At 46.2% G+C, this 25,345-nt stretch overlaps 3 protein-coding genes across 7 annotated transcripts in view; 2 read left to right on the top strand and 1 right to left on the bottom strand.

Moving 5' to 3' along the window:
- Positions 1–9,622, top strand: part of ITSN2 (intersectin 2) — a 121,738-nt gene extending 112,116 nt beyond the window's left edge. For 3 of the 4 annotated variants that reach the window (XM_043917282.1, XM_043917286.1, XM_043917283.1), the window contains 8 exons: positions 1,176–1,274; positions 2,938–3,105; positions 3,507–3,722; positions 4,301–4,422; positions 5,103–5,185; positions 7,593–7,676; positions 8,080–8,253; positions 8,715–9,622. In XM_043917282.1, the coding sequence (XP_043773217.1) occupies positions 1,176–1,274; positions 2,938–3,105; positions 3,507–3,722; positions 4,301–4,422; positions 5,103–5,185; positions 7,593–7,676; positions 8,080–8,253; positions 8,715–8,872 (1,104 nt within the window). In that variant the 3' untranslated portion in view covers positions 8,873–9,622. Of the gene's footprint in view, positions 1–1,175; positions 1,275–2,937; positions 3,106–3,506; positions 3,723–4,300; positions 4,423–5,102; positions 5,186–6,313; positions 6,358–7,592; positions 7,677–8,079; positions 8,254–8,714 lie in introns of those variants that run through there. The other variant, XM_043917284.1, reaches the window with a different exon arrangement.
- On the bottom strand, positions 3,959–25,147 carry FAM228A (family with sequence similarity 228 member A). Of its 2 annotated transcripts, XM_043917291.1 has the most exons (9): positions 24,560–25,147; positions 21,611–21,679; positions 20,480–20,671; positions 18,342–18,422; positions 15,627–15,714; positions 15,357–15,513; positions 12,299–12,440; positions 11,442–11,581; positions 3,959–4,043 (listed from the first exon to the last, which is right to left on the bottom strand). In XM_043917291.1, exons 1-9 carry the CDS (start codon positions 24,650–24,652, stop codon positions 4,037–4,039), a joined length of 969 nt encoding a protein of 322 aa, XP_043773226.1. In that variant the 5' UTR covers positions 24,653–25,147; the 3' UTR covers positions 3,959–4,036. The 2 variants fall into 2 exon arrangements, with proteins under 2 accessions (XP_043773226.1, XP_043773227.1); XM_043917292.1 differs by lacking the exon at positions 3,959–4,043 and having other exon boundaries at positions 11,375–11,581.
- On the top strand, positions 23,126–23,653 carry LOC122703208 (60S ribosomal protein L23a). The gene has a single exon (XM_043917301.1). It carries the CDS (start codon positions 23,137–23,139, stop codon positions 23,611–23,613), a length of 477 nt encoding a protein of 158 aa, XP_043773236.1. The 5' UTR covers positions 23,126–23,136; the 3' UTR covers positions 23,614–23,653.
- Positions 25,148–25,345: the final 198 nt, after the last annotated feature.

Below are 25,345 nucleotides of genomic sequence, written 5' to 3'. Positions count from 1 at the left end.
TCTAAATGAAAGGGATGGTGTTGATTACATTAAAAGTAGATCTAACAAGCTGTGTTCTAAAATGATGCTTTTTAAAAACACTCAGAAGATATCAAAATAAAGAGCATGAAGATGTTTATCTTAGAAACATAGAATATCCAAAAACAGAAGGAGGGGGCGATTTTTTAAAGTGGGGAATAATTAGGTAAATTATAGTAAATGTGTTACTTTTCAGTTGTTAAAAATGAACATCCTAGAGTACTAGCTCTCTGTTAGATCCTGTACTACTCGTAGGTGTAGAATCAAATAAATGTGGTCCTTGGCCTCCTAGAGTTTACAGTCTGAATGGGAGGTCATAGAGACACTCAAACATGGTACCTCTACCTTTGTTACCAGATATGGCATGATGATAAAGAAAGCCATAGGGGCTTGAAAAGGATCACGGGAAGGGAGAGGAGACCCTGGAGTGGAGGAGGCTAATCTGAGTCTTCAGAGATGAGTGTGAATTAGCCAAGTGAAGAAAAAGCAGTAGAACAGTGTCAGCCTGACTCAGCTAGGTGCTCAGTAAATGGTATTGTCATTGATGAAGCCCAGCGATGAGCAGCCAGAGGTGGGGGAGATCAAGAGCTGCTTAGAAGACAGACTGGAGTCAGTGGTGACTCCTAGGTGTGTGGGGAGGAGGTGGGTGGGTGCAGAACGATGCTACCAAGTCCGATAGGAGTAGAGGTAGATGGTGATGCTTTTATGACAGAAGACGAGGACTTCACCTTGAGGTGTGTTGAGGTATTGAGGTGCCTTTGGAACATCAGATGAAAAGGAGAATAATTCGGCTCCATTGATGGTCTGGGTTACACTGTGGGACTCAGTTGTGGGAGACTGTGGGGAAAGAAGAAAGGAGTGAGGAAGACTGAGGTCAGTGGACTGGGAAGACAGCTGAGAGAGCATGGTCCTTGAAGTAACAGAGGGAAGGCTCACACAGCCTGTCAAATCCACCTTAAGAAAGAACTGAAAGTATTCGCGGGGTCTGGCTCATGAGGTGGGATATTCCTACTGTTAAATTGATGGGTATCATTTTGGATCCTGAGTTTTTAAAAGAAATTCAAAATCTGAAAGATGTCAAAGTGAGGAGTAGTTCCAGTGTTCCCTCGCTTTTCTTAGCCTCTGATTTCCTCATGAGCCTCTCAATTATTTTGCAGAAGTTGGCATCTGACCCTCGGTGTAAAGGGATGCCCCTTTCCAGCTTCCTGCTGAAGCCCATGCAGAGGATCACCCGCTACCCACTCCTCATCAGAAGTGTGAGTGTCCAGTGGGGAGAAGCAGGGTCCTTCGAGGCTGACGGTTAGGGAGCCTCCAAGCACGCCAGCCGCCTGCCACATGGTCTGACTCCATGTCTGATGCACCAGGCACCGAGAGAGAGAGAGAGAGAGAGAGAGCGTGTGTATGTGTGTGCGCCCCCAAAGACACATACACATGTAGTCTGAAGGGATAAATCCTGGACATGGGCAAATAAAAGACATATCCAGGGTCATTTGGGTTACCTGTCCTCCCCCTTCCCAGGAAGCTTCTGGCCTCTCAGGGTCATGAGTGTATATTGTCTAGACAGAACAACACCCTCTAGGTCTCCAGCTGTGGAGCCCATCTTGAGTCCCTTGTTAGTTCCACAACCTTGGGGTCCAGTCTTCCCCCTGAGATCTGAAGTCATCTGCCAACTAAATGCCTAACCTGGACATCCCAGGAGTCTCCAACTCAGTGTCCTAGACACGTCCCCTCACTGAGGTCCCCACCTCAGCTTGCTGACCACACAGTCCCTCTAAAATTCCATTCACCTTTTTGACACCATGTGGGCCTCTTGAGCCAATAAACCATCTAAGGAGAAGGCAGACCTTCAAAGGATTATTCCACAAGTAATCATTGAGGTAATTTCAGTCATCTTACAAAGAAACACAGTAGAAATAATATAAGACTGTTGCTTTTATTATGTCTTGACCACCACTCTGTAAGCCATGTTAGACCCTGTCAGAACTAATTAGCCACATCAAAACTAATACAGAACTAATGTCACAGTTCTGATACCAGACAGACCCATTAATACACATTAATCCACAGTTAATCCCTTACCTGAAATATTTGGGGCCAGATGTTTTTCAGAATACAGAATATAATTCAAATGCTGTGTATTACATGATACCCCAGCAAAGCCTGGGCAGCACTGATAACTAACATGTTCAGAGTCTGAAGGGAAGTTAATGAATAATCATTAGACATAGACTTAATTCGTACATCTCTTCAGTTTAAGTCAGGTTTTGCCATCAAATGAGTAATGAAAAAAGCATTAGGCTTTCAGAGTTTTTCACATTTTGTGATTATGAATGAGGGACCATGAACCCAGGAAGCCAGACAACAGTGGTCTACTGGTGGGCCAGCCCATTTCCAAGCAACCACACAAAGATGCATTCTCTATCCTTTTACCTTCAGGAATGTAGAGTCACTTCAGAATGAGATGAGTGCATTTTCCTACATGCTGACATCATTGTTTTATTGTTTTATCCTGTGGTAGGGGATTCACTGCTTTCAGCAGATTTTTCAGAAAGATCAGTGACCCCAAAAATATAATGAATGGTTGCAGCAAATTAACACACTTATCAAAGGTGCAGCCAGTTTATACTGGAGAGTTCACCTGGATTACTGGGAGGAAGTGGGGAGGCACCCTTATACCTCCCCCAGACCCAGCCAGAGAGCCAGCAGAGACCCACAGTGCAGGGCACTTGGTCCATGTAGTACTTGGCCCACCCTCTTGTCCCTGAGTCACCTGTCTCCCCAAGAACTCATGGGCCCCTGAGCCTCTCAAGGGTGAACAACTGTCTTGCTCACTGTTGTATTCCCAGCACCCAGCACCTGGGCTGGTGGGGCAGGTGGAAGACATAAGACATCCCACATGACAGAGCCCCTCTCCTCCAGATTCTGGAGAACACCCCAGAGAATCACGTAGACCACTCCTCTCTGAAGCTGGCCCTCGAGCGGGCAGAGGAGCTCTGCTCTCAAGTGAATGAAGGAGTTCGGGAGAAGGAAAATTCAGACCGACTGGAGTGGATCCAGACACACGTGCAGTGCGACGGGCTCGCGGAGGTGAGGGCTACGGGCCTGAGCTGGGTGCCGCCCGGCAAGCTCTGGGTGGGGAACCAGGTTCATGCCTTCTCCCAGTGTAGACAGTCTACGCCTCAGCTCAGCCCATACAGACTCAGCATCCTGCCCACTTCTTGGGTTGTCATTGTCCTTTCTCATAGAGAGATTTATGTTTTGCGTTCTTTGGATTCAGCTGGTACAATCAGTGTTCTGTGGGTTTCTAAGTAATCTTTTTCACTGTGCCAGTCTGAACTCTGAAGAGAAATAAATGTAAGGAGCTTCTGTGTGAAGGTAAATGATTACAGCCACATTCCCACTGGAGAGGTCTGCCGCCCCTCCCTCAGGCCCAGGACCTTGCCAGGGGTGCTTGGACTTGCAAAGTGACACCTTCTTCTCTCTTTAAGCAACTTGTTTTCAACTCCCTCACCAACTGCCTGGGGCCCCGGAAGCTCCTGCACAGCGGAAAGCTGTACAAGACCAAGAGCAACAAGGAGCTGCACGGGTTCCTCTTCAACGACTTCCTGCTTCTCACCTACATGGTCAAGCAGTTCGCGGTCTCCTCGGCCTCGGAGAAGCTTTTCAGCTCGAAGTCCAACGCTCAGTTCAAGATGTATAAGACGGTAAGTGTCCTGGCAGTAGCATCAGGCACATAATGAGGTGTTTCCTCTCCCTTCAGGGCCTACTTTCTTCCTGGCCTGGGCCCTTCCCATCCTCAGGGGACTCTTCACCCACCTCCAGATAGCTCACGCCTCCATGTCATTCCCAGGGAGGAAGCCAAGAGTGGCTGGGCCTTCACCGCCCTCTGACAGCCTCAGTAGATCCCAGCTGTGGATTCCAGCTTCTTCCCCAGCAAACACAACGGGCAGTCCCGCCTCCGTCCACATTCAGCATCGGGTCTCTCTGAGAAACCGAGGCTGACGCAAAGGGCCGAGTATCAGGGCCTGTGGAGAGACCCTGTCACGTGAGCGGTCACAGACACTCTGTGCTCCTGTCCCCACTTTAGTAACAGCTGGTAACCCCAGATATTTACTTTCCTGAAACAGGAGGCAGTTTCTTTTCTCCTGGGTAAAATACTCTGGAAGCTAGAGCCCTCTCCACTGCTCAGCAAGACTCTTCAGAACAGACAAGGCTCTGGATATAGGTGGGTGGAGGGTTCCGACCCATTTCACAGCCTGTGTTTTGGCCCTTATTCTTTCAGCCCATTTTCCTGAATGAAGCCTTGGTGAAACTGCCCACAGACCCTTCCAGCGATGAGCCTGTCTTCCACATCTCTCACATTGACCGGGTCTACACCCTTCGAACAGACAACATTAACGAGAGGTCCGTCTCGACCACATGTGTGACCTGCCTTGAGGCCCAGGAGAAAGCCTGACCTCTCCCCCTGCCATAACCCACCTCCAGTCTGTACTCCCACCCTACTAATCCCCGCCTCCGCCAATCCCACTGGCAGGCCTGGGTTTAGACAGCCTGGTGAACACAAACACCTCTAAGGCTTCTCTGCTTCCCGTCTGTCCTGGGTCTTCTGAAGGGGGAGACCAACGCCTCACTTCCTGCCGCGACCCTTCAGGGGCAGCCTGTGCTCCCTCGCCTGCTGAGGCCCTCCTTTCCCGTCCTGGCACCACACAGGCCCCTGCACTACGGCCGGGACTCTGCCCTCCCCCACTGCCCTCTGCTGGGAGCCTTCCTCCCTCCCTGCCCAGCCAGCCGCGTGCCCTCCCCTCTGGTTGCAGCTCCTCCTCTGCGGGACCAGAGCCCGTCATTCGCCATGCTCAGCCATCACTGCGTCTTCCATCTCCATGCGCCCAGCACCTGACAAGTGCCTGGTGCCACCAAGAACTGTCTAGAAATTCTCAGCTTGATCCTCAATGAGCAAACGAGCCCTTCAGTTGAATTCACGCTAGGTCTAGGGTTAGGAAGCTCTCAGAGACGAGTGTGGAGCTCTGGGGCTTCCAGTGACCCTGAGGGAGGTGTGTGAGGGCTGCGCTCTGCTTCTCCTCCAGGACGGCCTGGGTCCAGAAGATCAAGGCGGCATCTGAGCAGTACATCGACACGGAGAAGAAGAAGCGGGAGAAGGCCTATCAAGGTAGTCGGTGGTGCCCTGGAGGGCTGCAGTTCGCCACGCCAGGGTGCCCTGGGGACAGGGTGGGGTCCCAACTTCAGAGCCCAGGCTGCAGAGAGGGGCTAAACAGGGACAGCCTGAAAGACCAGGCTTGCTGCCCACTACGTCCTCCACAGCCATTTCAAAACTCCTGGGGGCCTCCTGAGCCCCGCCACTGCCTACTACACAGATGGGGGTTGTCCCGCACAAGCCCCGGGATGCCCCTGTGGCACAGAGTCTCTGCCCCTCCTCCCTGCATACTTATTCTTCACTTCTGTTTTCAGGCAGAAGGGTCTGACCTTCACATAACCAGCCCCACTTCCTCTTGGTCCCTTTTGCTCCATCAGACTTCACCTCTGTGAAGATTCCCATCAGCTCCTCCACACCCTGCTCCTCCTCCCTGGCCCAGCCTGTACTCCGGCCCCTCCTGGGGACCCACCCATCCTCCCTTCCCCGACACTGGGTTGGGGACCTTGAGTCTCCCCCTCTCCCTCAACTTGCTGTCCCCTCACCCTGTGCACGCAGCCTGCTCATGTGACCAGTGACCACCCCCCACCCACGACAGCAGGAAATTGGTCCCTCGGTCCCCGGGCCCCCATGACACCCCAGAGGCTCCTCCCAGCACTGCCTTCTTTCTTCCTCTCCCTCCTAGCCCTGCTTCCTTCCCCTGTACCCCGTGAGTCCTGCCCTGGCTCTGAGCCTCCCCAGCTCACGTCACCATGCTTCTGTGGTGGTTTCAGTGGCTGCAGCCAGCCTGCTCTCTCCAGCCCATGCTCTCCGGACACGCCTGCTGCACCCCTCCCATGGGATTAATTCACCACCACCACCCCCCGAAGTAGCTCCTCCAGAGACATTCAGGGGACAGCTCTTGTCCTCGGCCGTGCACTGGAAACGTGTCCCCTGACATCCCCCTCCCCCAGGCCTCTCTAGTCAGCTGCCAAGTCCCACACGTCCTCTCTGTGGTTCTCTGTCTGGTCTTGTCCTCATGGTGGCGGAGCCCTGGTAAGACCCCCAGTCTCCCACCAGGCTGTGGCGCGAGGCCCTTCCCTGACCAGTCCTCCCACTTGTGTTCCTGGCTGCTGGAGTTGCAGCTCTTTATGTTTTTTTATTCAGGTTTCCCTTATTTTGTTACATACTCCTGAAAGGTATGTGTAAATTGGCTTCTGCTAACTGAATCCTATTTTAATGGTACTTTAAAGTCTTGCTATTGAAAAATCAATGATTGAAGCTTTTCAGAAAGCATATAATCTCTTAATTGGTGAAAAATAAATCAAGTTTTTCTTTATTTTGCTTCATAGCAATATCTGTACGTACATTTATGCACTCTCCACGTGTTCAATTCTTAGACATTTATTGATTACTTACTCTGTGCCAGGCCCTGTGCTAGGCTTAACCGAGTCTGCAAATGAATACGGCCCAGCCCGCCTTCAAGGAGACTAAATGCAAGGGCCTCCTGGGCGGGAGGGCACACACAGGGGGTGAGTCGCTTCTCACAGAGAAAGTTCTACTTGCCCTGAATTTTGAAAAGTCATGAGCTCACCAAGCAGCTTTCCTTTAGTTTTTAAACCCCTAGGAGCAAACCCAGCTTAACTATCTTTACATTTACCAAGAAAATCTGAGTTCACTAACTCATTTCTCCCCATATTAAAAGTGTTTTTGAGTACCTCCTTAAACAGAATAAGGTCTTAAGTAAAAGTTATAAGCTAAAGTGTTTACATGTAATTGGAATTATGATGAGTGGTTAAGAAAGTAGACTTTGGTGTCTGACGTTTTAAGTTTTAAGACGTCATTTAGAGACTCTGTGACATAAACATGTTACAGTCATTTCTAAGACTCCGTTTCCTCATATATGACAATGGCAGTTATAAAGAGCTACCTTGTAGAGTAAACATTGCAGTTTAAATAATATAACTTATTTAAATGCCTAACACAAAGTAAGTATCCAATAAATGGTAGCTGCTTCTAAGTGCTGAATAAATATAATATGATCTTATGAATATCACTACTTGCCAGGCAGTTGAGGGGTTAACACAAGGATGAATTTAAAAAACCTGCACTCCACCATGGCCTCTGGAAGAGGGAATGGACTGACCCAGAATTGCAAACCGGGCAGCCTATATGATACACGATGAGCCTGGACCTGTGTGTTTAAGAGTGTGTAGGCTGCCCACGGGCAGAGATGGCCGCCAGGTGCCCTAGCAGGTGACACAGCCTGGGCGGAGGCCCAGAGCAACCCCATGCTGGCCTGCCAGTTCTGGCTCAGGTGGCAGGCATGGCTGGGGAGTGCTGGGGCTGGTTAGAAAGGCAGACTGTATCTACAGCTTAGCGCCATAGCTACACTGTCTGTGTTCTCAGAGAAGAAATTAATGTCACTCATCTTCCTCTTTTGTAGCTCGCTCTCAGAAGTCTTCAGGCATCGGGCGTCTGATGGTGCATGTCATTGAAGCTACAGAACTGAAAGCCTGTAAACCAAACGGTAAATGCTTCTTTCATTCAACAGATGTGGTAACAAACCCGCTCTTTGCTGATGACTCTTCTGTACACTGAATAATGGGACACTTTTTAAAAGTCAGTATTTCCAGTGCCACTAAAATGGTTATTGGGCCAAAATTATTCTTCCTCTATTTTCCCAGAGGGTATTGATGCCTCCTTCCTTGGTGCTTCTGAGTGGAGAAAGCAGGAAGCAGGGTGCACTGACACCTGCTCGTGGGGAGTGGCCCTGCTCAAGCCCACACAGTTGGTTCCTCCCCAAGTTTATGATGCTCTCAGCATTGGGAATGGAGACCACAGGCCATGGTCTATAGAGAAACACCATACCCGCTTCTGCTCGAGGAAGACCCGTTCATCACATGCCACATGTTTTGTTTGTTTTCATTCAGGAAAGAGCAATCCGTACTGTGAAATCAGCATGGGCTCCCAGAGCTACACCACTAGAACCCTCCAGGACACACTAAATCCCAAATGGAATTTTAACTGCCAGTTCTTCATTAAGGACCTCTATCAGGATGTGCTGTGTCTTACTATGTTCGACAGAGATCAGTTTTCACCAGACGGTAAAGTATAACTCAGGGAGGGGTATGAAGGTCCCCACACACGAGGATCCGGGGTCTGGAATGCCTAAGGGCAGTGATACAGCCCATGGCCCTCAGAGCTCTCAGTGGCCACAGGTGGGGCCCCTTCTCAGGGGCAAGGGGTGCGTGGCCTCAGGTGTGTGTCAAGTCTCCCACCCTGTCACCCCTGCTTACCTAATGGAAACGCTGTGCTCCTGGCACCTGCTGAACGGGTGAGACACTCCCTGACCAACGAGGCTTGGGGTCCCCAGAGGCAGCTTCCTTCACACAGACCCCTTGTTCTGCACTTATCCATCCACTCAGTTTCCAACAGCCATTAACCAAAAGGAGTTACTTGTTTTGGATGCAAATATTTTATGAATCCTGCTTCAGACACTCCTCCCGGGATAGTTTTTTTAACAGTTTTTTAAAGAAGACTTTTGACACTCTTGTCTGTTCACTAGATTTCCTGGGTCGCACTGAAGTTCCAGTGGCAAAAATTCGAACAGAACAGGAAAGCAAAGGCCCTACAACCCGCCGACTCCTGCTGCACGAGGTCCCCACCGGGGAGGTCTGGGTCCGCTTTGACCTGCAGCTTTTTGAGCAGAAAACTCTCCTGTAGGGGCCTCAGGGATCTGCCCACTGGGCTGGGGCCAGAGAAGACAAGCGGTGCTGCCCCTGAGCCGGAGGAGCGTCACGCAGCTTCATCCATCACAAGGCCGTGCGCGCTGGGGCCTCTGTTTTACTGCACACTAAATTGCTCGCAATCTATGCAAACACGGTCTTTCCTAGAAATAAACCAAACCCCATAGCACAGTGCCTTGTATTAGTGTTAACATGTTCGGCTGTGTTTGGATGCCAAGGTTTCCATTTTCAGGGCTATACAAAGTATTATGTGGAAATGAGGCATCAGACCACCAGACGTTACCACTTGGTTGAATGTGTCCACTGTGGGTGGTTTGGGTGACGCTGTAACCATTCCACACCGTGTGGCCCCCGCTGGGTCATAGCCACTCAGGAGGAGAAGGACTGGAAAGAAATGCTGCAGCCTCAGCCTGGGAACAGCCTGCAATGGAAACAGTGTCCACTCGTGCACTGACTGGAATAGAAACTTGAGCATTTTATTCCTGACTAGATGTTATCATTCTCTGCTGAGACAATATAGTTTGAAATCTAAGGGAGAAAGCTTGATCTACTTTAAATACTGTGAACTCTTAATGAGGCGGAAAATATTTTTCAACTTTAACTTTCTGAAGTATAAATTATTTATGTAAATCCCTTGTTTTGCATTATGTCATAGGACATGCATCTTTAAGCTTTATCATTGCCAATATGTACAGAAAGAGAATAAAAATATAAGTTTATGAATGTAGCTTCAAAGCCTGACTGATTTTCTGTCAATGTGAAAGGCCTTTTTAAAAGGTGATTTCAGGGACTGCTTGTAACGAAACCAAATTTCCTTTCTGCAACAGTAAGAAACATCCAGGACAGAATGTGCAGAGGGAACAGGCAGGAGCCCCAGAGCCTCGCCTTGGCTGCCACTGACTTACTCTGTGACTCTGGTCAACATACCTACTGTTTCTAGGGTTTGGTTTCTTTGACAGCTGAGTCTCTAGGAGCTACACTGTCCCCTTTTAATCTCCTCTGCTTGCCTTGCTGAGTAGAAACCTCAGGGGGAACTCAGCTGTGAAGGGAATGCACAAGTATTAAGGATCATCAGCAGGCCCGTCCAGCTCCAAAGCACCTCTCTCTCCCCCTGCTCCCCATCCTATTGGAGCCACATCCACAGCCATTTACTTGGCTTCTGGATTCTGAAGTGTAAAATCTGTCCTGAACATTGATAACAAAGAAGCCCTTATACATTAAATCCCTGGGTTACTGACTACAGCCGGGAAAAGAGCTGCCTTTTGGAAGGAGTCACGCGGGGCTGCAGGAGCCCTGCCTGATTTCTCAGGGAGCATGTCTTCTCAGGCAGCTGAAAGAGAGAAAGGATTCAGATGTGCCTCCATCATAGCCCCTGTTTTCTGCCTAAACGTAATCACGGACAAAGAAAAACTGGACAACATAATTCAGAATATTCAAGTGAAAAAAAATCCATCATTCCAGTAGTGATCCTGGGCACTGATTGGCTAAAAGAAGTATGCCCCAGTGTCAAAGGAAGAGACACTCAGTACCTGAACCCAGACAACTGGTTGTGTTGCTTACTTTAGGGAAAGCTGGGCTGGTAAGGCTCAGCCACACCGAGCAAAGCAAACTGCTGATCTTTACAGGGTTCTGGGAGTCGAGCGTGTTGGATCAGAAGGCAGGTGTGGGTTGATATCCAGCCGACTTTTAAATCTTAAGGCTGCCACTGATGGGTCAGGCAGCTGTAAAAGCTGTGACCACAGCTATAGGATAATTCTATACCTGGGACTATGGGATTTTATCACTGTGATGAACTGTGACTGGTGCCATGTTCTTGTCAGATTTAGGACACAGAAGCCTGCAGGAGGTAAGTCAGACGACTATGACATCACAGAAGAATAGTTAATGTCAGTACTTCCAGCAACTCCAGTCGCCCCTGTTGACCAAGAAACACAGCTCTGCTCCTTAAGAAATCACGTTCTCGCCTGATAAAAAGGAGCCTGATTTTCTGAAAGGTGAGGAAGGGAGGGTGCACCCTGAGATTACCTACACTTCCGGGGAAGGACTGGGCACACACTGGAGGAGTGCCCAGCAAGCCCCTCCTGTGCCCTTTGGGATCACGGTACCCTGCAGAAGAGTGGGATAGCTGCGCCCTCTGAAAGGGGACCCAGGTTCTGAGCAGCCTGATTGACATCACACAGTCCAAGTGGCTGCAAGGACAGCGTGTGCCCTGGGGAATGTGTGTGTGCTTTGGCACCTGAGGGACTAGACCTGGGCTAGAGAACACTGCCACCTTCAAACTGTGCAGCTGACCTTGAGCAAGTTACTGAACCTCTGAACTTCACGTAATGGGTATTACCTTGCTGGGAAAACTTTTAAATGCATACAAAGTACACAGTTCCTGATTCACAACCAGAGCTCGATAAACTGTAACTGTTATTAGTTGGATATTCCTTGCAATATTCCACTTCTGGAGAGAAGAAATGTTGGCAGCATTTTAGCTGCAGATACTGCAAACCATTTATTACAAATGGCCTCTTGTGGGGCACGGTTCCCGGCTGCCTCACCTGTCTCCCAGCAGGGCAGCCAGGTGCTGCCCCAGGACCTCTGCGGTCATCACTCTTCTGTCCACAGGCTGTGACCTGCACCTCTGCTGGCCCTCTCCTGCTGCCCAGGAGCGGGGTCTGTGCTGTCCAGTTCCTAAAGCCTGTGGGAGAAGAGTTGGGTGAGGGGTGGGGAAGGACAGGAAGGAATTTCCTGGCCCATCCCAGCTGACATCTTCCAGGCAGCTTTGGGGGATAGGCGGAGCTCTCAGCTGTGCCCTGGGGCTGTGAGCTCTGGGCAGGAAATCTGCACACGGAACTCCCCTTCCTGTCTATGCCTTTTATATATCTTATCTATCACTTTGCCCTAATTTTTTAAGTATAAATTTCATTTCAAAAGATTCCCACCTATTGCGACTAAAATATGGAGAACAAAAATCTGGTCTAGTTTGGATGTAATAAGTAGTAAATGGTAGGAAAATGAAAGGAGAGCAAAAACTCAGAAAAAAAGAGCTGAGGAAACCTTAGAGGGTGGATCCCCTCTGAGCAGGTGGTCTCTCACCTTATGAAGGGCACAGTCTGTCCCCAGACAGTGGGGTCCAGGGCCCCACAACCTGCCCCTTTTCTGAGTGTCTTCGCCCAAGGCTGTCCTGTGGAAGGAGGCCCATCTCTGCAACAGAACTGAGCTCGAGGAGACCCCACCACTTCCTCTGCGTGAAATAGGCCCTCCCTGCCACCTCTTTTTCACCCCCTTCTTTGGCCACCGCCTGCTCCGCCCTTGGAGTCTCTCTGAGAGGGAGGGGTCTGTCAGTGATCTCTGGCGGGTGTTACACAACTGTACCATCCCCACCGCCTGCACCACCCCCGCAATCTCTGCTCACCAGGCCCTTCTCATGCCTTTTACTCTCCTGGCTGATCTTCGAGGAATAAAACCGCCTTTCAAAAACAGTTGGATTTACGTCACTAGTCGTTTTCACTTTATAAGGTGGAAATTTCTCTTCTGCACAGACAAGCTTTTCAGGACTGTAAAGAATAGTAGAAGAAAATGATCTCAATTCAGTATAAATAGAATTGTACCATTCAATAATTGTCTGAAAATTAAGTTAGTGAACTCAGCACTCACTTTATGAAAATGAGAGACTAAGAAAACATCACTTGGTGGCTGTCGATCAGTCTGCCCCCTACCCCCACCCCTGCCGGCTCCATCCTTAGGCAGTGAATCATGTGACCTGCGGCTGTAGCTGAGGCCTGAGACCCAGAGCCTCAGGCCCTAGAGTTGTAACTGGGACAGAGGAGCTCCAGGCGACCTCAGAGGGCTCAAACCAGAAAGGCAGAACCAGGGCATCCATTTTCCAGCACATGCACAAGAAAGCAGAGAAAGAGAAACGAAGCAGGTTCACAAAGAGAAGCTATGATAGATGCCACACATCCATCATCCATCAAGTCCCAGAGAGGCAAGGAGCGACTGTGGTACCTTATGCAGCCTGGCTATCTTTCTGACTGCCGTGGTCTGACTGTTTATGTCCGCTCACAATTCATATGTTGAAATCCCACCCCCAAAGTGATGGTATTAGGATGTGGGGCCTTTGGGAGGTGATTAGGTCATGAGGGCAGAGCCCTCCTGAATGGGATTAATGACCTTGTGAAACAGGCCTAAGAGAGTTCCCTCTCCCTTTCCACCAGTGAGAAGATCCAGTGTCTGAATCAGGAAGCCAGTCCTCATCAGACTCTGAATCTGCCAGCACCTTGATCTTGAACTTCCCTGCCTCTACCACTGAGAGAAATATATTTCTGTCATTTATAAGCCACCCAGTCTTAGCTCCTCTTATCTCAGCCTGAACAGATGGAGACACTGACTGTGGCTTCCATGAGAGATGGGTGCTTTCTAACATACCCAGGCCCCCTTTCCTTTTTTTTCAAGTTGAGAACGACTCAGTTTTTTGTGATCAAACTGTCTCTGACTAACAAAGCTACCTCACTCTTAAGTCTTTTTATTACTTTATTGGAAAGCAACTGGAGGCGCCCGCAGGTGCATCCTCTCAGAGGGCCTCCCAGGGCTGTCTCCATCCCTGCCCGGGAAGCCAAGGCCTCTCTAGGGAAATCACCTTTGCCTCCACTCCTCCATTCATTCATTCATCCCACAAGTACTGATTCCTCATCTGCTATCTTCCAGCTAAGTGCTGGGAACACCAAGATACATTAGCAACCCCTGCCCTCAGGGAGCTTGCTGCAGAAAGAAGAGGCAGGAAGGGCAGCAGGGGAACAACCAGGTGATAATCCCCCAAGTGCTGACTTGATCCAAATATTTCTGTGCTTTGTCATTTTTCTTTAGAGAGAGGGGATTTTTTAGACAAAGCCAGAAAAGGTAGCACGGCCCAGAGAGCACCTTATGTGCTAGTTGGGCTGGACGTTATTGGAATGGTTATGGGAATCTATTGAAGGGTTTTCAGTTCAGGAGGTTGATCACTTTGAAGAGATTCCTCTGGCTGTGAGGCAGAGAGTCCATAGGAAGAGACAGACTCAAAGGCAGAATATCAACTAAAGAAATATGACCGTCTATAAAGGCTGAGGAGCCAGAGAGGGGAGATGAGGAAATAAAGCAATATAAAGGCTTTGTCTTGCTAGGGGATGAGGAGTTATAATTATTGATGTTTAAATAAAAATATTCATTAAAATTTGTAAAGAAACCATGAAACCAGAAATAGAACACAAAACTTTCAAATCACAAGAAAGCAGAAACAAAGTAGTGTTGTTCATTCCAGCAAAACTCAGGATGGGGGATAAAGAGGAAACACCAAGAGAACATGACAGACATGACAGGGCTTCTTCTTTTTTTTTTTTTTTTTTTTTCTGTAGAAAGTTTGCAAAGGCCAATGCTCCTACTGCAACAACTTGAGAGAAAATAAAAAAAATTCACCCCCTCCCAGCCCCACGAAATTCCTATTTTAAAGTAACTGGACAGCAGTGGAACAATTCTTCCAGAGAGGAGACAGTCCTTTCAGAGGGAGCTGTCAATCTCTGGCTACCTTCTCTCCTGGGAGCTTTGGTCAACATCAGGTAGCAGGGACTGATTCCTCCATGCTCCCAGCATGTCTTTGGCAGATTTTCCCTCCCAGGCCTGGCACTGTTCTGGAAAGTGGGTAGTTAACCTTGTTCTGAACAAACCTCCCTGGGGATGGGGGAAAGTCAAACCAGGGCACTGGAAATAGGTTCCCCCATCAGAAGTGGAGATCCTCCAGGCCCTGAGGATCTCCACAGCCTTCCTCAAAACTCATCTGAAAAGGAACAAAATAAAATGCTTGAACTATAAAAATAAAACAATTGAAAATAAAAACTCAGTGGATGGATTTAATAACAGATGGTTAGATACAACTGAAGAGATAAAGAGAAAAAAAACCTAGAATTAAATTTGGAGCAACTTGGAAATAACAAGAAAGGGTAAGAGACAGGGAGGTTACAGTGAGAAAATCTAAAATATGTTTAACTGGAATTCCAGAAAGAAAACAGAGAATATGGCAGAGGTAACAATCAAAGAGAAAATGAATGAAAACCTCCCAGAACTGACTGAAGACATCACTTTACAGATACAAAAAGACCCATAAATGCCAAGTAGATTAAAAAAAAAAACAAAAACAAAAAACCCACACCTAGGGACATCATAGAAAACTACTGAAAATCAAAGACAACAAGAAAATGTTAAAAGCATCCAGAGAAAAAGATAACTGTCTCCAAAAGAACAACAGTAGGATGGGCAATTTTAAGAGCAAAAGACAGGGATATATGTTGAAAGAAAGTATCTGCCAACCTAACATTCTTAATCCTGTGAGAACAGCCTTTAAAAATGAAAGTAAAACCTTGAAAAGGCCACCTGCTGTGTGACTCCAACTGTATGACAAACCGTACAAGGCCAAACTCTGGACACAGCAAAAAGACCTTTACCTGCATTTGCTATGAGTTTTGCTTCCCACAGGCTTCGCAGACTCTTTGGGCCTCTCCTTTGAAACCATGCTGTGGAGACTGAACGTGAACTGGGGCAGCCTGGCATACTGCCTGGCCTTCTCTAGCTCTTTAAATTCTTTTAAGGTACATCGTTTTCCTACAGGAAGATAAAAATCTAAATCAACACCCTTAAGGTCAGCTCCAGTCACCCTTGGGGTAGGAGATCACTCGAGAATTGAAGTCTCTAAAGATGAAGTGATCACAAAGTACCTGTTGTGTACTGAAAAATAGCTCTCTGCTCTTCATCTGTCTTTTGCTGTCTTCTAAACAGAGGATCACAGAATGGTGGGACCGCAACCTGCGAGAAAATGACTCTCTGAGGACCCAAGTACAATTTGTTTTAAATCTATCCGAAGCATTCGAGTGTGGCCAAAGCAGATGAGAACCAGGACCCAGGGGTAATGTCATGCAGAGCAAGGGAAGCATAAATGCCACCCACCTCACCCAAGAATATTTCACTGAGCCTTAAGTGGCTGAATGGAGCAAGGGCCACCCAAAGAGAAGACACACACTCCCGTTAAGAGTTCTACAGTATCAATGCATCAGTCAACAAGTATCTGCTGATGCAACTGCAGGGGTAGCTGCCTCCCAGTGGGGTCCTGTATTCAGGAATCTTTCAGTCTAGAACAGACAAGTCATGGATGACTACCTTGTGAGAGGCATCAGCTTGGCTGCTTTCAGTTCAGTTCAGTCGCTCAGTCGTGTCTGACTCTGCGACCCCATGAATCGCAGCACGCCAGGCCTCCCTGTCCATCACCAACTCCCAGAGTTCACTCAAACTCATGTCCATACAGTCGGTGATGCCATCCAGCCATCTCATCCTCTGTCGTCCCCTTCTCCTCCTGCCCCCAATCCCTCCCAGCATCAGGGTCTTTTCCAATGAGTCAACTCTTCGCATGAGGTGGCCAAAATATTGGAGTTTCAGCCTCAGCATTAGTCCTTCCAATGAACACCCAGGACTGATCTCTTTTAGGATGGACTGGTTGGACCTCCTTGCAGTCCAAGGGACTCTCAAGAGTCTTCTTCAACACCACAGTTCAAAAGCATCAATTTTTTGGTGCTCAGCTTTCTTTATAGTCCAACTCTCACATCCATAATGACCACTGGAAAAACCATAGCCTTGACTAGATGAACCTTTGTTGGCAAAGTAATGTCTCTGCTTTTTAATATGCTTTCTAGGTTGGTCATAACTTTCCTTCCAAGGAGTAAGCGTCTTTTAATTTCATGGCTGCAGTCACCATCTGCAGTGATTTTGGAGCCCAAAAAAATAGTCTGACACTGCTTCCACTGTTTGCCCATCTATTTCCCATGAAGTGATGGGACCAGATGCCAAGATCTTAGTTTTCTGAATGTTGAGCTTTAAGCCAACTCTTTCACTCTCCTCTTTCACTTTCATCAAGATGCTTTTTAGTTCCTTTTCACTTTCGGCCATAAGGGTGGTGTCATCTGCATATCTGAGGTTATTGATATTTCTCCTGGCAATCTTGATTCCAGCTTGTGCTTCTTCCAGCCCAGTGTTTCTCATGATGTACTCTGAATATAAGTTAAATAAGCAGGGTGACCATATACAGCCTTGATGTACTCCTTTTCCTATTTGGAACCAGTCTGTTGGTCCATGTCCAGTTCTAACTGTTGCTTCCTGACCTGCATATAGGTTTCTCAAGGGGTGGGTCAGGTGGTCTGGTATTCCCATCTCTTTCAGAATTTTCCAGTTTATTGTGATCCACACAGTCAAAGGCTTTGGCATAGTCAATAAAGCAGAAATAGATGTTTTTCTGGAACTCTCTTGCTTTAGGAGCACGAAAAGAAAGAAAGTGAAGTCGCTCAGTCATGTCCGACTCTTTGTGACCCCATGGACTGTAGCCTACGAGGCTCTTCGTCCATGGGATTTTCCAGGCAAGAGTACAGGAGTGGGTTGCCATTTCCTTTTCCAGGGTATCTTCCCAACCCAGGGATCAAACCCAGGTCTCCCGCTGCAGGCAGACGCTTTACCATCTGAGCTCCCAAGGAAGCCCTGGGAGCACAAGGCAGAGCTCTAAGCCGGCCTGGGAGGAAGGGCACTCCTTGAGGGCTGACCACTGGTCTCTAAGGGCCTGTGAGAACCACAGGGCAGGAGAATGGTATGTGCAGAGGTCAAGGGCCTGCTACAGAGGCCATGGAGGACAGTGGTTTTCTCCCTCTCTCCACATCCTGAGTATAGGCTTTAGACGGAAGAACTATTCCCACCTTTTACTTCCCCACACACTTGATCTTGACCCAATGCTATTTGCAAGGACAACAGCCACTGAATGAGGAGACAGCATAATGACTCCCCAACAGAATACTCACTGAGTCCCCCAGAGCCAAAAAGACCTTCCTATCTTCACAACCATGACCTGCCTTAGTTTTTGGGGAGAAGCAAAAATAAACCACTTTCCTCTTCAGAGATCAGGTGGCCACTTCTGCTACGCAAGAGTAAAACACGTGAAACCTACATCTCAAAATGTTAATACCTATATTGTCAGTGTGAAATGTGAAGATGCATTACAAGCTCAACTACTGGCTCCTGGACAGCCTTTCCTGCGTCCCTCCTTCCACCTCTTCTATGAAGGCACTCTCCCTGCGCTGGTTCTGTGACACTCCTGTCACATTCACTGTCCACTTACCTTCCCCAACCTCCTGGGCCTCCGGTTTGCTGAATGTGAGTGGATAGAGGAAAGAATGAACGAATGAATTATCACACACACGCATGTGCCTTTTTCACAATGTTCATTCTCAAGTGGTCAAAATGACTTTGGGTTCTTAATCTAAAACTCAGGGGAAATGCTTTTGTGGATTTTTTTTTTAAGTGAATGCAGAATAACTGTAAGACTTCTAAAACAATCAGGTTTTCCCCCACCCCAGAGCTTCTAAGAATAAATAGATAATAATAGGTAATGTACTTACCTTTCCATAATTTGGGTCCTTTTTTGTCATATAAAAAGGGTTGTATACTTCAGGATCATAAAAGTCTCCAAATATAATTTCCTTTAAACAAAAAAGTACACTTAAGAGCAAAGCACTACATACAAATGTGTTTTTGCAAGATTCAGAAAAGCGAAATACTTTATTCCATTTGTTATATAAAATCATAAATTCAAAGGGTTCAGAGAAATCTTAGAAGTAATCTGGACTGCAGTGAGAGTCCACCACCTTCTGGAAGAAGTAATCATCCAGCTTTAGTCTCAAGTCACCCACTAGCCTTATTTGAGGAACTTCTGCTTCATTAGGGCTTCCCTGGTAGCTCAGCTGGTAAAGAATCCACCTGCAATGCAGGAGATCCCGGTTCGATTTCAGGAAGATCCCCTGGAGAAGGGATAGGCTACCCACTCCAGTACTCTCGGGCTTCCCTGGTGGTTTAGATGGTAATGAATCTTCCTGCCATGCGGGAGACCCTGGGTTTGATCTCTGGGTTGGAAAGATCCCCTGGAGAGGGCATGGCAACCCACCACAGTATTCATGCCTGGAGAATCCCCATGGACAGAAGGGCCTGGTGGGCTATCTGTCTATGGGGTCGCGAAGAGTCAGACACAACTGAGCAGCCAAGCACAGCACAGCTCTGCTCCATGAGGCAGATGCTCCCTTGGTCATTCTGACCACTAGGAAGCTTGTCCTTAGAACTGAAGTCTCCCTTGTCACTGCCAGTTCTCCCCATGAAGCAACACAAAGTACATTTACTCTTCATCCACATGTCAGCCTTTTACAATACATACTTAAAGATGTCATTTCCCCTCGTGTCATCTCTTCCCTAGGCTAAACATGCTGTATATTTTTTTCCAATTTTCCTCCTGTGAAGTGTTGTCAAGCCTCCACTCTTTTCTAAAGGTTCTGTAACTGGTGACTGTCCATGGATAGACAGGCTGGACCCATTTCCCACTCAGAGCACTGCTTCTCAATACTGCCTAAAAGCTTGGATGATTTCTTGGAAGCCAGCTCACATGGCTGACTCACATTGAATTTACTGTCATTTTAAATCACTTGACTTCAACACATGGTTTTTCTAAGGCATGGCTTTCCCATCATATGCTTGCTTATGCAATCACATTTTTGCACATACTTGTAAGACTTTGCACTTTGTTTCAAAGTGACCTGGATTTACCCTTGAGCTCTGCCTCTTAGGGTGCTTAGGAAGAAGTATTTAATGTACACACCCAGAAATTTTGCTCATTAAATATACTTAAATCTCCAATATTCCAGTCACATTACTCTAGATCTCTGCTGAATATGTGGAAATTTAGGTGGGCCTCAATTTCAAAAGAGGGTCCTGATCTTTAACAAGAAAAATCTTCCATAGAAGAAGCCAAAATTTGTTCTTATTTAATAAAACTGAAGAACAGAGGATAGAAACTGGTGGTCCCTTCACCTAATGTTTGCTAACTCAATAGCCGTGGAGTCCCCTTCTCCTTCACCCACAACGTACTGAAGACTGGAAAGCCACACACACCTGCCCAGCTCTGCTTTTAGCTAGGACTTCTGATGTGACCTGGTTTATGGACAATGACCGCTAGGGGGAAATGTGCTAGGAGCTTCTGAGGACTTTTTGCTTCCTGATCAAAGGATGAGATGTAAGAAAGGGCCCCCAGACATCATTTCTTACCCTTTCTTCCTGCCTCATACCCAGAGCTATAAGAAACCAAACGTGCTTACAAATGTGAGGATGATGGGCATAGACTGAAAATACTCAGGATATCAGAACAGGAAAAAAACAAAACAAAACTGGGTTATTAATGACATTGTCAGACTGCCAGAACCCACCATAAGACCACCAACCCCTCTGTTTCTTATTGAGTAACCAATAAATGTTCTTATGGTTTAAGCCCCTGTTACATTATTAACAATCACCGAAAAGCATGCCTGATAAATCTAGTTTCAAATAAACACTTCTGTTCCCTCTACCTTAAACTTTGAATTTAAAAATGCAGTAGGCTGTTTTACAGTTCCATGAATTCATCTTAGATACAAAAACAAATTTGAGAATCTGCATAATCAATGAAAATAACAGTCCAAATTTTCAAATAATATTTCATTAAAAAAACTCTCAGTACCATTTTATTTGTGTGCTTTAAAAAATATTCAAAATTCTCTTGCTTTGTTTTCTCCAATGCTTTATATGAAATTACTTTTTCCATAATTCTCTGCTGAAGAGGCTTTGCGACATTTTCAGTCCATTTTTTATGCAACAGCTCTTTTCTTCTTTCCTTAAAAGCATCCAGATGCTGAAAATACGCATCCAATCTCTAATGAAGTGATACAAACAAGGAAAAAAACAAGTTACTAAGAGGTTTTACATTTATTTTAATCTGAATAAGTTGGGGGGGACACTTGTTCCCACTCCTAAGTTCTCAGCACATTCAGGCTGCAAAGTCATAGAATAAGATAATCAAAGAACAGAATAAAGTTCAGAAAGAGAACCTGAGAGCATAGAGCATGCAGAACCCACAGAAAGTTCCACACAATAGTGCCTCCAGACCAAACCACATCCAAACCCTTCCTAACTCAGGAAACTGTGCTTCTTTTCAGGATTCAAAGCATTCCCTGGTCACCATTCCTCATCTCCAGCCTTTATCATCAGTAAAGTCTGTGATAAAAGTGGTAGAGAAATAAGAGCACCAGACTTGATTCAACACCTCTCTTTCTCTCTGAGGGTAAACCCACCTTCATCTTTTGAGGCTCATATGAGAATATATATGTGAACCTCCTTTATAAACTGTCACAGTGCAAATGTTCCAAGTATTATATATCAAATTCCAATCCCTCTCATTGAGATGAAAACCTCCTTAAATTTATTAATTCCATAGTGACGATCAGTACTGATTGGTCATTACCCTTAAATACTAATTCATTTCTCATGGCTTTATAGCTCCCCACTGTGATGTGGGAACATAAGAGAGAGAGGTAAGTTCTAGGAAAAAATTCTATTCAGTACCAGGGGAGTAGTTAGAACAATCTCTCAGATCCCTTAAGGATAAATCTGGGAAACCTGACCTCTTAGTGATCCTGCAAGGAGAGAGCACCAGCTCAGATCTATGTAGCATCAATGGGTGATTCAAGGGAGGCTCATTCTCCCAGAAAAAATGACTCTCTCTGACATGGTAACATCCTCTTTGCCACACTGCTCTATATCATTCGTGCTTATCTAGAATGCACTTAGAATCCACTCTGTAGCCAACTCTTACCTTTGCAATACAATTTTCTCTAAATAATATTGCATATACAGCTTCATCAATGTCTTCTCTGGCTAATGCCTAAAATTATAGAATTAAATATTAAGATGTGGATCCTGAATAAACAAGCCTGTGACAAAACTCAATGTATTTTACCAATAATTTGAGTGTGAATCTAACATCTGTACCTCAAAACATATTTTGTAACTTTTTATTATGGAAATTTTCAAACACAATTCTCCATGAATCCATTACTCAGGTCCAACAATGATCAATTCAGTGAATCTTATTTCATCTAAATCTCTACTCACTCCCCTGCCCCCTACTAGATTATTTTGAAACAAATCTCTTACATCACACCATGATTTTTAAAGTACCAAGAAAGTATATTAAAAAGCAGAGATACCACTTTGCTGACAAAGTTCATATAGTCAAAGCTGTGGTTTTTTCAGTAGTCATGTATGGATGTGAGTTGGACCATACAGAAGGCTGAGCACCAAAGAATTGATGCTTTTGAATTGTGGTGCTGGAGAAGACTCTTGAGACTCCCTTGGACTGCAACGAGATCAAACCAGTCAATCCTAAAGGAAATCAACCCAGAATATTCATTGGAAGGATTGATGCTGAAGCTGAAGCTCCAATACTGTGGCCACCTGATGTGAAGAGCCGACTCACTGGAAAAGACTTTGATGCTGGGGAAAATTGAGGGCCGGAGAAGAGGGCAACAGAAGTTGAGATAGTTGGATGGCATCACCAACTCAAAGGACATGAGTTTGGGCAAACTCCAGGAGACAGTGAAGGACAGAGAAGCCTGGTGTGCTGCAGTCCATGGGGTCACAAAGAGTAAGACACAACTTAGTGACTGAACAACTATAAAATGAAGCCTCTTTACAGGCAGTCTGTGCGTATGTTTTAAAAGCCCTTGAAGTTCCCTGACTTCTGCTAGGTCTCTTTATAAGTTAAAACCTCCTTATAAGTCAAAACTGCAGAAGTTTGACTTAGTTTGACTGGACCAGAGCCAGTTAGCTGGGAACTCCTGGCTAAGAACCAAGATGGTTTTACATTTAGGGACTAGCTGTTTCCATTATGAGTTTGGGTAAAGCTGATGCACTTAAATCCTTACTCTAGGGCTTTTCATTTGGATCACTATGAACTGATCTTCCATCTAGCGTTTACTCTTACAGAAGTAAGTAGGAACAAATGGAAAAGCAATAAAAATCTAAGAGAAGTGCTGTTACCTAAAAGAATTATCTACTGTAAAGTGATACAGATTCTTAAAACTATGTTATTCAATCTCTGGCTTTTCTTTCAGTTCTGTCACAGTGAGTGCATCAAAATGAACTAAACCCCACACTCAAATACCAACTCTGTGAATAACAGAAATCTTGAAAGGGACAGTTGTATTTTTATTTGTATATATAACAGCTTTGCATGAAATCTAAAATGATATTCAGACAGCTACTAGGGTCTTCTCTAAAATAAAACTCTCCTGATAATATGAACAGACTCTTATTTTAAAATAAAGCCTTCTCCTTTTCATGAAGATGGCGCCGAAGGCGAAGAAGGAAGCCCCTGCCCCTCCTAAAGCTGAAGCCAAAGCAAAGGCTTTGAAGGCCAAGAAAGCAGTGTTGAAAGGTGTCCACAGCCACAAGAAAAAGAAGATCCGGACGTCACCCACCTTCCGGCGGCCCAAAACACTGCGGCTCAGGAGGCAGCCCAAATATCCTCGGAAGAGCGCCCCCAGGAGAAACAAACTTGACCACTATGCCATCATCAAATTCCCCCTCACCACTGAGTCAGCCATGAAGAAAATAGAAGACAACAACACACTGGTATTCATTGTGGATGTCAAGGCCAACAAGCACCAAATTAAACAGGCTGTGAAGAAGCTCTATGACATTGACGTGGCTAAGGTCAATACTCTGATCAGGCCTGATGGAGAGAAGAAGGCATATGTTCGACTGGCTCCTGACTATGATGCTTTGGATGTTGCCAACAAAATTGGGATCATCTAAACTGAGTCCAGCTGGCTAATTCCAAATATAAGTTTTCACTGTGTATATGCTTCTTGTCTTTATGTTGATTTTTGGGTGAGGGGCCATACTGTGGTACATAAATACTTAAGTAACAAAAAAAAAAAAAAAAAAAAATAAAGCCTTCTTAAACTTATTTTAAGATGATAACTGAAAAATCATATAAAACAATTAAATGTTTTCCCCTAATACAATAATACAAATTTAGAATAATCAATCTATTTATCTGAAGAAGTAGAAACATACACTAACAATCATCTTGGGAAATCAATTTTTTAACACTATTAGCAAATGTTATACATACTGTTGGTTATATGCAGATTTTCAAACAAACTTTTTTTTTTTAAAGGAAATAGTTTTTGTTTTAACAGCTCCCTCTTGGTGATTTTGTCAGAAAATATAAGGAGGACGTTAATGATTTCTAGCAGCACTGTTGAAATCTGTATTTTTCTGTGCATGTACATGCATGCACGCACGCACACACACACAATCTCACCACTCTTACTGCCACCACAGTAAAAGGGGTAAAACAGAGGAAATATCCAATAACTTCTCTATAAAATAATGAAACTTTATGAGAAAATCATTGCTTTACCAGATCCTGAAGTATCATGAAGTAACTACAAGCCCAGGCCGGGCCTCCCCTGCTCTCGTGCGGGGCAGCTCAGGGACTGCTGCGTTTACCCACTGCCGCCCTGTAGCAGTCCTCACCCTGCCTGACCACAGCAAACAGGACAACCACCCTGGGCCAACTGTGACCCCCACCCCCTGCCCTTCCCATTGGATGAATTTCTTAAGCACCAAGTCTATGCCAGGCACTGTTCTAGTTCTGGAGAAAACAACTGTGATTAAGACACAATAAATCTTAATTTCAAGGGATTTATGTCCCATCACCAAAAGACGGCCCCTAAATGCCATATAATTTTACCTCCATCAACGTGACTGACTCGGGTTCTGGCCACTTCTCTAATTGTTCAGGCCCAAAATGCTTACCACAGTGGGACATGTTTGTGGCAGCCATACATAATATAATCCCTGAGGGGAGAAAGAGTAAATTGAGGAGATAGCCGAGTCCAGTTGAAAAAGTGTAGGTCTTTGAGTTCAGAGAGTGGTTAAACACTTCGGTTAAGTAAAACAAAAAATAAACCCTCCAGTGCCCCTAAACCTGTTTCGCAAAGTGGGTGACTAGTTAGGCTCCCTGACCTGCGGCCTTGCAGACCCAGCCAGGCAACACCTCAGGGTCCGCCTGGGCCACACCGCGGAGGGGCTGCTGGAGTGGTCGCGGGCCTGGCCGCTCCCTGCCCCCACCTCGAGCGCAGGGCCATCGGGAAACGGCACGGGGGGCTGACCGTTCTGGGAGGGGGAAAGGGAGCGCCTTCTAAAACCAAGCTAAAGCACTCTGCTTAGACCCCAACCCCTCTTCCCTCAGTCTGCCTACGCCTCTTATCTACCCGGAAGTCAGCAAAGAGTCAACCTCGCGCCGCCCCTCCACTCCCACCAGCCTTCCACCGTCCAATCCCTTCAACCGTCCAATCCGACATCACCCTAGGGTTTGTTTTTTTTTTTTTAATAAAAAAATGTAGGTCATGTAAAGTATACTAAAGAGAATGTACCATTTACCTGTGTGATCTAAGGCTACAAGTAGAAGTGTGAGGATAGATTTTCAGCGCCCCTTTTACCCAAGGAAAACCTAATTGTCTTCTCTTGTGCTCCA

This window comes from Cervus elaphus, chromosome 11 (genome assembly GCF_910594005.1).
Source record: "Cervus elaphus chromosome 11, mCerEla1.1, whole genome shotgun sequence".
Taxonomy (NCBI): Eukaryota; Metazoa; Chordata; class Mammalia; order Artiodactyla; family Cervidae; genus Cervus; species Cervus elaphus.
This window is presented reverse-complemented; position numbering and strand designations above follow the sequence as displayed.

Bases quoted from the DNA above. Each gene is read 5' to 3' on its own strand.
- LOC122703208 (XM_043917301.1), top strand. From the start codon at position 23,137: ATGAAGATGGCGCCGAAGGCGAAGAAGGAAGCCCCTGCCCCTCCTAAA.
- FAM228A (XM_043917291.1), bottom strand. From the start codon at position 24,652: ATGGCTGCCACAAACATGTCCCACTGTGGTAAGCATTTTGGGCCTGAA. The intron at 21,680-24,559 runs GTAAAATTATAT...CTATAATTTTAG, and splicing joins AGTCAGTCACGTTGATGGAG to GCATTAGCCAGAGAAGACAT. The intron at 20,672-21,610 runs GTAAGAGTTGGC...TCACTTCATTAG, and splicing joins GAGAAAATTGTATTGCAAAG to AGATTGGATGCGTATTTTCA.